Here is an 11,473-nt window from a genome sequence, read left to right on the forward strand (position 1 = left end):
AGCATGTCCAAGGAGGTGATCCTCCCCCTCTATGCAACACTGGTCTGGCCGCAGTGGGAGTACTGCATCCAGTTCTGGACGCCGCACTTCAGGAGGGATGTGGACAACATGGAGAGGGTCCAGAGGAGGGCCACTCACATTAATCGGGGGCAGCAGGGCAGGCCCTACAAGGAAAGGCTAAGGGACCTGAACCTGTTCAGCCTCCATAAGAGAAGGCTGAGGGGGGATCTAGTGGCCGTTTACAAACTAGTCAGAGGGGACCAGCAGGCATTTGGGGAGTCCTTGTTCCCCTAAACACTCACAGGAGTGACTAGAAATAACCGTCACAAGCTGACAGAGGGTAGATTTAGGCTAGATATCAGGAGACACTACGTCACTGTCAGGGTGGCTAGGATCTGGAACCAACTTCCAAGAGAAGTGGTGCTGGCTCCTACCCTGGGGGGTCTTTAAGAGGAGGCTAGATGTACACCTTGCTGGGGTCGTTTGATCCCAGTACTCTTTCCTGCCATGGCAGGGGGTCAGACTTGATGATCTGCTCAAGTCCCTTCCAACTCTACAAACTACGAAGACTACAAAATGCCAAGTGAGCTACACAAAAGGTTTGACTGAATTTAAAAAAATAAATCAATAGAAAGACATATATCAATTGTTTATCCACCCTGCTCAGTTTTGTAACACCCAGGGATGTCCAACTGGCAGGCCCCTTAAGTTAAGCTGTGGCCTCTCAGGCGTCCAATCAGGGTGCCACTCTCTACAGTGGTCTTCTCTCAGGGCTCCCGCTCCAACTTCCAGTTTACACTGCCTCCCCCACCTCTTTGTGGGGCTGGGTTGTGTGGCCAGATGCTTGAGACCCTGTGCAGCACAATGTAAGGGGGTAGGGGACCCTGCACTGCACAGCATGGCAGAGTGAGGTAGAGGCCTGTGAGAAAAATAAGGCATGGCAGTGGCACTGGCATGTTGCAGTAGGGGGCACACACATCATATGGCATGTAGTCTGGGAGGTATGTAGTCCATGCAGTGTATGACTAGGGGCCACAGGCCCCTAGCCACTCAGAAGTTGGATAGAAGGAGCAGCCAGAGCAATAAAAAATTACTAGATACATGCAAATGGAGTAACATAATAATGGCTCCAAAGCTCCCTCTACCCCCCCTCAATTCAATTATGGCTTCAAATCATCCAGTCTCTGCTGTATGCAACGTGTATGTGTTGAACTGTTCAGGGGCAAAACAATCCCAAGATGCCATCTAACAAACATTTATTTGGGTAAGAACATTGCCTGAGGAGCTACTCAAAATCTGGCAGTTAAGTTGCTGTGAATTCCCTGCTCTGTCAATGTCAGCTGCAATGCTTCATTTATAGGCTTCTCAAATCTGTCTCTGCACACAGTCTCACTTCTCACTGAATGCCTTCCTGAACAAGACTGGAAGCCTACTTCCCTCTTCACTTTCAAACCCTTCCTCAAGCGCCTACTTTTAACCTCAGCAAGAAGTCAGTCAACAAAATAGATAGGTGAACAAAGCACAGTACAGTTACTAGTGGAATGCCTACATACACAGCCATTTGGCATATCTATTTCTCCTTCTACTTTCAAACAGGAAATTAAAACAAAAAAACTGCCATTAGTTAAATCCAAACATTACCTGAGGTGCCATCCTATTACAACTAATAGTATACAGATTTCACATAATTAAACCATTTGACACATCATTTTAAGGCATTACAATTTAAAAAAAAATGTATGATATTCACCATGCCACTGGAAAATTTCTTTATAGCAAATGTAGGTGAGCCAGACAGGTGATGAGGAAGGTATGAGGGATAGGTTTGAATAGTACATTTACCATAAACATTTATCTAAAATATTAACAGAAGCTGTACAAATACAAACCTCCCAGTGTTGCATATATTACATTAGAAACTGCAATTGCATTAAAATAATTATTATTTTTGGTCTTGTATGTCACATGACTTTCAGTAAGAAAACATTTCATATCTTAACAGTAGATATGAAGTTTTATAGGTCCTTTTTATTCAGGCCCTGGTTCATGATTTTAATTATTCCCAGAAAAGAGAAACATTAACATAGAAATATCAAACCCTCACCTCCAAGTGCAATTACCTCAAAACAAGCTTACTGAGTTTTGTAGGACGTTATGCAACAGCTACATGCAAGATTTTGCCTTAAATTACTGCTATGAATCCTTGAACTTAACTCCATTAGTTTGTGTAAGGATCTCTTTTTAAATTAAACTGAAATGTCAAACAACAAAACTAAACAAGAAACCCAATGGGAAAGCTACCATGCTATATATTTAAAGATCTGAAATCTAGGTGATATCAAACTTTAAAGTATTTACTTGTAAGGCCACATTCACCAGTACCCTATAGCTTTTGATGCAGTGCAAAGAACATGTGACAACTCCAAATGTATATCTCCCCCATACCTTCTACATTCCTTTATTTATACCTGCCCAGTTTTTCCTCTCCTGTGTTCCTTGAAGAATAGATGTAGGGCAATGGGTCATTTAAGTTGTTGTTGTTTTTTTCAAATAATCAGTTGACACTGCAGAAAAATCTTTGGAGAAACTAAGGACTTTTTGAAAGAACATAGGTGTTCTCAATTTCCTATTCTTATTGTTTTAAGTGAAGTCAAGCTACCCTTCATCAGGTATATGTTTAATCCACTGGAAGTCAGAAAGGAGCCCTTTATTATGGTACCTGTCTAACCTACTGGAAGTTGGACAGTGGCCATGTAAGGATTGCACATCAGCTATTTAAAAAAAACAAAAAAACAAAAAAAACCTAGGGCCATGCAAAATTTCAACCGCCGTTTTGTTTCGGCAGTGTTTTGAGCATTTTGACACTTGAAACTCCAAATCCAAAACGAAATGGGAGAAGTGTCAAAATGAAACAAAACAAGTCGAAACGTTTTGAAGATGTTTTGATGCTGGGATTACAAGGAAAGAGAAAGTAAGGAGAGGGAGGGGAAAGAGGGGGAACAGACTAACACTTGTAGCTGGCCAGTGTCTGCCAACTGTCCCTGAGGTCCCTTCCAATCCCAATGCTCTGGGGGAGTGACCTAAAAAGTTTAAAAACAGCATACAAGTCTGTGAGTGCCTAAGCCATGGACAGGCAATTATTTTGGGCGGAGGACCGCTTACTGAGTTTTGGGAAACCATCGAGGGCCACATGACAGGCAGCCGGGGGCAGATAAATATTAATTTTCTAAATTTTTAGGGGCCCCACAGGCCGGATAGAATGGCCTGGCGGGCTGCATCTGGCCCACAGGCTGCATTTTGCCCACCCCTGGCCTAAGCTCTCAGCCTTAGTCAAGCCTCTCTTGCCAGAGAGCAGCATCTGAAAGGCACCGAGAGTCTGACTGCCTCCTATTTGCTATTGCCTAGCAAGGGGGTGTGTCTTCTACTTGCAAAGGATTAGCTATAGCTTATACTGACAGCTTGGCTATACTAGCCTAACTTCAATACTAGTATTGTTATCCCTATATCATTTCTTTTTTTTCCCTATATCCATTCCTTTGAAATTCTTCTTCTTCTTTTTTTTTTTTTTTAACCTGAAGAAAAAGAAATCTGTGTTTTGCCTCACAGTGTGATCGCTGGGCAATTCAGGAAAGCCCAGCATAGATTAGATAGATTGTACACACAGACACCTACATATACACACACACTACCAGCAGTCAGACACTTTTTCCAGCACAGGAAAACATGAAGTGTGTTGGAAAGGCTGGTGCTGCCAAGTCTGGAAGAAGAATGAGGGTGGGCAGAGGGAAAGGTATCAGTTCCCTGCTGCCCAAGCTCAGACACAGCCTCTTTTCAAGCAGCCATTAGGCTTCTGCGGTACTGGGAGCTGCAGTGCCTGCAGCTGCACCCCCTCTGATACCAGCTGTGATAATAAACCCCAGCATCAGCAGCACAACAACAAGCAGCACAGTCTCCTCCACCCCAATTGCAGGTCCTAGCATGAACCTCCCACTCTTAGAGGAGCTCAATCTTGATGTAGGGGATCTCAGTTTGATAGCACAAGAAATTCTGGGGCAGGAGGGGGAAGCAGAGTTCATTCTCCATACCCTTCAAAGTTCCCCTAGAGCCAGGTCCCCTTCCCCAGAAGCAACTGTGGAGGAGGCTGTGGGAGGCAGCTGGCTCAGCTCCTCCTATTGTGCCTCTGCCTGCTGAGGAGGGGGATAGGGCAGAAACCCTACCTGGCACCCCAGAAGCAAGAGGGTACTTTGGTCTGGGATCATTTTGAGGTGTCAGATGATCCCACATATGCTATTTGCCTACACTGCCAAGCCAAAACCAGCCAGGGCAAGGGAATGAAGCGCACGAGCACCACAAGGATGCTGATGCATCTCTGCAGGCACCACCTCCTTGCCCTTGCTCCTCTTCAGCCTGGAACCAGTGGGAGCGTGGCCCAAGGGAAGTCCTCCTCTTGCTCCAAAGTCCCCGTCCCCCCAAGCAGAGGCAGGCCACCCTAGAACAACGGGGGAAAGCCAGGCACACAGGGGGGCACATTCCCAAGGTGAGAGAGGTCACACAGAGCATTGGGGAGACACTTGCTGTGGATGGCCAGCCTTTCCCCTTTGTTGAGTGGCCAGGGTTCAGACGGCTCATGGCGCTCGTGGCCAAGGTTCCCTCTAAGCTGCGTGCATGCATGGCTGTGCACAATAAAAAAAAATGTTGCCGCACAGTAACTTTTTAATGTTGTGCACTGGGGCTGGCGTGGGACACTTACTGCTTGGCTGTGCGGGGGCTGCTCCACTCCACTTTGCTTGTCACCGCCATTCCTGTGAGGCGGGAGAGCGCAGCCCCAGCCAGAGCAGCCCGTGAGGGGCTGGGCCGCTGATCAGTGGGCAATCATCACCCCCACCCCTTCTTCCTCCATACCTGCAGCACGGAGCAGGCAGCGGCTCCTCCCAGGCACGGCAGGGGTGGGGACAAAGCTGGGCACCACACGGACTCCACAGAACCGCTCTGGTTCCCAGCCCCTTCAGGCAAGCTTTGCCCTGAGCCCCGCCAGCTTCACCCTAATCTTAGCTTTCATCCCTGTGCTGTAAGCCCCACAGCTCCCGCGCCAAAGTCCGGCAGCCCCATGGGTCTTCCGCGCTCTGCCTGCTCCCTGCCTCCACACCTAGCTTCACCCTAATCTTAGCTTTCATCCCTGTGCTGTAAGCCCCACAGCTCCCGCGCCAAAGTCCGGCAGCCCCATGGGTCTTCCGCGCTCTGCCTGCTCCCTGCCTCCACACCTCACAGCAACCTTTGAAAGCGATGCCATGTGCCTCGCTGCCTGATCTGCTCAGCAGTGGGAGGCATATTGCGCCACGCCGCTTTCAAAGGCTGCAGTGAGGCATGGAGGTGGGGACTGGCAAAATGCAGCCTGCACGTGGGTCCAAGAGACATGACAGGGAGGTACACACACTTCATGTAACAAAGGTACCAGACACAAAGTCAGCTCTTTGGTAACGGAAGACAGAACTCAAATACTTGCCCATATTTAAGTATTAATTAAGGCTTAATCCTAGCCACATCGACATGATTACAAGGTAGCATGCGAGTATTACAGCTAGTTTCTTCTATTATTTACAACAATGCAAATTAAAAACAGAATTGGGCCTTTAAAGAAAAACATCTAACAAGATAATAAATAGACTGAGACAAATATTAAAGAATGCATCTGGTACACAGTGTAATATTAAATATTAAAGGGGGAAGCAGGACCAATTCGGGAATGGACTAAAGCAGCAAGCTCACAGACTGAAGCGGGGTGCTCACGGATCGCTATACCTTAGAGGGAACATTGCTTGTGGTCCTATCATACAAAGTTCCCACACACACCAACTTCAGCAGGATGGTGGTGCCCTCCCAGTATGAGGTATGCAGAGAGTACTTGAGGGAGGAGCTGCACAAGGCAGGTCTGCAGGTGGGCTTACACTTCACCTGAGACATCTGGAGCAGTCGGGGTGGAGATCATGCCTACCTCTCCCTCATAAGGCAGTGGTGCGACCAGTCAGGCCGTCGGTGGGCTCTCCTTCCAGCCAAGGTGATGGACGAGTCCCACACGACAACCAAGATCATGGGGGCCATGGGTGCAGGGGTGGCTTGTTGGGCAGGGTGAGCTCACCTGCGGGTTCATGGTCACTGACAATGGGGCCAATATGTTGTCAAGGTGGTCCATGATGCCATCTTTGTTGGCAACCGCTGTGTGGCATACAAGTTGCACCTTATTGTCAGGGACACCATGGAGGGGAACAAGGATGCCAGAAATGGCACCAGCACCACAAGCAAGTTCATTTCCAAATGCAGGAAGGTGGCAAGCTACTTCAACCAGAGCATCAGTGGGGGCAAGATGCTATGGGACAAACAAACAGAGCTGAACATCCCGCAGCATAAAATCATTTAGGATGTGGAGACTTAGTGGAACTCCACATACCTGATGCTTGAGAGGCTAGTGGAGCAACAGAAAGGCCATCCATGAGATGGCCTTCCTTGGAGAGGTTGGGATCAGCAGCCCACTTAACAGAGCTGAATGGGCTACCATCTCCCAGATCTTGGTGGTTCTCAAACTCTTCCTTGAGGCCAAGACGTTCAGTGCTGGTGATGCCCTCCATAGTCAGGTGATTCTTGTAGTGAGGGACCTTCAGAGCCAAATGGAGAGCTTCCAGGGGATCAGTGTTCCTGGCTGGGGCAAGCTGCTGTAACCAGATGTCCAGGCACTGGTGAGGCAGCTGAAAGAGGGCATCAGGAAATGGCTTGATCCCTGCAGTCCAGTACAGTCAACGTGCTGGTCGCCATGTGTGACCCAAGGGTGAAGGGGAGTGTATGCAGCAGTAAAACCCTGGATCACTGAACAGAGGTGCTGGTGAACAGTCAGGGAGGCAGCAGGGTGGAGGCAGGGGAAGTGGAAGAGGGGGATCCACTGTCCTGTGCCAGCACACCATCCACCAGTCTTCCCCTCCACTACAGGTGCTGCCAATGTGGGCCAAGGGCATGGCTTCCATGGTGAGGTCCAGAAGCACCAGACCCCACCATCAGACAGGTAGTGCTCAGGCCTTGGAGGCTGCCTATGAGCTGTACTTAATCAACCTCCTAGGTGCAGAAACTAATTGACTTAATATAGACATTGGACTTAAGACACAACAACCTGCTGGATATTTGACTCCCTGGGTACCTCTCCTCTTTTACCTGCTACATACCCTACCCTCCCCACCCTTACCCCAGCCTGCCCCTCACCCCCTGATGCCTCCATTTCCAATTTCACTGACTGGCTTTCTTGCCTTCACTGCATGCAAGCCTCTGATTTCTTTACTATTCCTTCCATCCAGGAAGAGCACACACACCAACTGCAGGTGCTTCCTCAGCCTGACAAAGGGTTTTCAACCCCAAAGTTTGCCAAGATATACTTCTCCAACTATTCAGTTGGTCTACTAAAAGATATCAGATTGACCCAAAGAACCTTGTCTGCCTATGTCCTTAGACCAACATGACTACAACCTATACCCCTAGCATCTGTCCCCAGTCAGCTGACTGGAAGGAGGCAGGGCCCTGGGCACATCTCAGCCTCAGGGATGGGGCAGGCAGAGAGAGTTCTCTGGCAGCTGCTGGAGAAAAAGCTCCTGCAGGAAAGGAAAAAAAAGCTCTGTGACAGTTTGGCTGCTTGAGATGCAAGTGCTACTGTGTTGCTTATCTGTTGTTATTTAAAATGGTGGACCAGGCTGAGGCTGTAGGGGAGGAGGCCTCATGGGACAAACTGCTGTGTCGTGCAGAGACTCCAGTGCCAGTGAGGGTGCAGCAACAGGGGCATAGGGAGCCCAGAGACAACAGAAGGTAGAGTGAGACTGAGACCTCATTACAGGGGCGATATCAATATACTATCTGGGAGGCACGGGGTGTGGTAAGGGATGGCTGGAGGCATGCATCTAGCCCATTAAGGCGTAGGGTGTCCCCTTGAGGCACCTACTTAGAGTGGGTCCCAGCAAGGAGTCCTACAGGGTTTAGTGGGGTCCATTAGGACTGTGACTGAGCTGAAGCTCAAGGGCAGCCTCCCTATCTATTATCTTTTCCAGTAAGACCTGGTGGCAGGTGAGAAGAGAAGGCACCTGCAGGGTGGAGCTGGCACAGTCACAAGGCCCTAGGGGTATCACAGCCATCTCTAGGGACTCTACTCTGTGACAAAGTGCAGTTTCCCAGAAACCCCTGCACCTATCTCCTTGAAACTTTGCAGGCTTCATAGCCTCAGCAAGGGGCTACCATGCCTGCTGTTTTCACCCCTCTCCATGTTAACACAAACACAGGTCACAAGTTTTCCTTGTCAGCATCTTGAGGTGCAGTTTCCCAGAAACCCCTCCACTAATCTCCTTGAAACTTGGAAGGCTTCATGCCCTCAGAGGTGGCTACCATTCCTGCAATTTTCTTCAGAATCTGGGAAGAAGTAACAAAGTTATGGGCATTTTAGTCAGTCCCCATTATAGCCTATGGCCGAAAAACTGAAACAGCGTCAAAACTCAAAAGTTTCAGCTGACACAAAATAAAACAGCAATTCAAAACACCGAAATGAACTGCCGTCCCATTGAAATGCCAAATCCAAAACAAAACACAGGCATTTTGCACAGCTCTAATAGAAACTAACTATGAAGCTGATTAAATGGAGCCAACACTGAGTGTGACTATAAAGGGTAAACAGGCTGATGGGAACCTACAACAGGAATAGGTGAATAGGTTAGCACGATCCATCTGAATAAGGTACATGACAGTGCCCATTTCATGTAGTAGATCTCAGCACCAACTCTTTTTAATGTCATTATGAGTCTCTATATTGCATACATTTTGACTTCCTCTTAACTCCTTAAGCTGAGTTGTGCCTTTCTTGCCCATTTCCAATGAGTCCTATTTCTTAACAAACCTTAAATGTCTGGTAGACATCACCAAACAGGGCCCTGTCACACATTAGTGTGGCTCTGCCCTCCATGAGATGGAGACAGATCAGGCTGCCCTACACCTCATCTGCATGTAAGTTTTTTTTGCAAGATCCTAGGGCTTGTGCCAGGAACATCTGGTTCCAGTCCTGCCTGGGGGAGCTAATTAGCACATGGATCCTTTTATTTTGTTTGTTTTGTTTTTTTAAGAGGGTGGGGGAGGAATGTCCATCTGAAGTACTGAGCAGTCCTGAGCCATAAATGCTGTTGACTCTGCTGCGACCCAGCCCAAAGAACTCTATGGTAAATCATATGCCTTTTGGCTTTGGACTAATAATATGCATAGCTCATACTCTCTCCAAGTATGTTCTACAGTGTTTCTTTATTTATGCTAAAAATCTGTGCTAAAACTTGCAGCAGTTTCAAAAATGGTAAAATACCTAATTTCTGGATGAATTAAGGCCATGGGTACCATATACAAATTGCTACATCTCTGTTTATTTTAAGGTTTGCTTTTTCAAATCTGTTCCTCATTTTCATGTGCTCAGGGAGAGCAAGATCTGACAATAAGGAACGGGGAAGGGGATGCACGAAGAACACATTAGGGTGAGGCAAAGGGGCTACTTGCCCCCCCCCCCCAATTTATTTTTCCTGCTGTAGCAGTGGAAGGTTGACAAATTCAAGACAAACCTCTGATAATTAAGGTTCTATACCTGAAAAATTGTATCAAATTTTAACATTGTCCATATATAGAAGGTAATGATGGGAACAGGATCATCTTATATGAAAGTAAATACAGTAGATTTCCCCCCTTATTTCTAAATATTCAACTCAGGAAAGTGTATATTCTGTTCTCTACATGCATAACACACCAATGGGAAATGTTTTCATTTAACTTTCCAAAAGAGAAGGAACAAGTTGGGACAAAAGAAACAGGTTGAAGCATTAGCACCTGAAAAATAAAATTCTTAGTAGCACAAAAACTTTTTAATGTTAAAAGCAGAAGCATCTTTATAAATTTTCTGCCCAACAGTGATATTACCACCCAGTAAAATTGACCATAAAGTGCATCAATAATCAGTGATCCAAATTAATTATCAAATCTGAATAAACCTGGGTGTGGAACATTCATTTTAAGACTAATGCATCCAGAACCAATCCTAATTTAAACACACACAATGGCATAAAAATAAGACACTGAGATACTACACTTGAACTGATTGAACTGATCCACCAAGAGGCAAGAGCCTCAATTCCACAGTGCTGCTTAAAATAAAATAAGTTTTTAATATTACCACTTACCCTCTTTGGCCCACTAAAGATCTTCCTGGTGTTTTCCTTAGATTTATCACCTTGTTTGTTTGTGGGTTTTTTATTGCCTTCAGGGACACCTGATGGATCTTCTGAAAACTCCAGTAGATCTGCAAAGGTAAATATAAATGAAGAAATATTCAGTTAAATGGCTTTCCTTAAAAGATGGCTTCTTACATTATGAACTGCCATATAAATTACACTGCTGAATTTTTACAGGAATTGGACATTGTATTCTGGTATTTTAAAACAGATAATTGAGATTGCTTGAGGACATAATAAAACATCTTAACATATACTAAAAGCCCCTGACATTAAGAAGGTTCCCATTCATAATTCTCAACACATCAGAAGTAAAATTCACTTGATCATGAATGAGTCCAGCACAGTACTTGGGGAATGTTAGTGAACTTGAAGAATAGGCACAGTTCCTTGGAAACTGCTTGGCCAGCAAAAATTATTTATAATTTTTTTTAATTCAAGTGTTTCAAGATACATAGGAAAAAAGTGGAAAAATCAAGATGATAACCAAAATGTTTTTAAAGTCCACTTTGATCTGTGCACAAAAGTTAAATATTGACTGTACACTACTAAAAATCCTTAAAAAAGTGATGACTGTTCATATACTAGACTTTAATGCTGACGTTAATTTTTCATACTATCAGCTTTTTCAGCCCAGTTTCATGTACATCTGAGGTCCCTGATCTCATGGAGTGCTGTGGTTGGGCTTATGGTATCTTTTTCATGCTTACTGCTGTTCTATGAACCGTCAATATGGCCGACTTCCCTGCCTGCCATGTCCTTGAGATTATTATTATTAATATTGATTTTTAGGTATTATTAGGCAGAAGGCTTATTTTGTTAGTTTGCTCTTTTATGCCCTTTTTATGTGGCTTGCACACAATATGCATATATCCTACAATCCTCTCATCCGTATATATGCCCAACCTCAAAATTAGATATCTACACAGTCTGGTTAAGACTGTGCACTTTACTTCATTTTGTTTTGTTTTTTTTTGTGGGTTTTTTTTTTTGTTTTTTGTTTTCTTTTTTACACACAGATTTGTACAAGTCTCACACACAGACCACAGATGTTCCTTGCATCTTTTTCCGATATCACTTACAGTAGTAACTTTATAACTTCTCACACACAATGACTCTGTAAGGGCGTGCCGGCGTTTGCGCCGGCGTTCGTGTAAGGCGGGCACGAGGTAGCTGCACAGGGCGGCTCCTCC

General features: G+C 45.8%; 1 protein-coding gene across 1 annotated transcript in view; it reads right to left on the reverse strand.

Annotated features, from left to right (window-relative positions):
• Positions 1 to 11,473, reverse strand: part of WAPL (WAPL cohesin release factor) — a 176,630-nt gene that overhangs the window by 48,720 nt on the left and 116,437 nt on the right. Inside the window, exon 4 of the mRNA XM_019502227.1 lies at positions 10,230 to 10,348. Coding sequence (XP_019357772.1) covers positions 10,230 to 10,348 — 119 coding nt within the window. The remainder of the gene's footprint in view (positions 1 to 10,229; positions 10,349 to 11,473) is intronic.

The sequence above is a fragment of the Gavialis gangeticus genome, unplaced genomic scaffold (assembly GCF_001723915.1).
Source record: "Gavialis gangeticus isolate Ggan-Ray unplaced genomic scaffold, GavGan_comp1, whole genome shotgun sequence".
In the NCBI taxonomy this organism is placed as follows: Eukaryota; Metazoa; Chordata; order Crocodylia; family Gavialidae; genus Gavialis; species Gavialis gangeticus.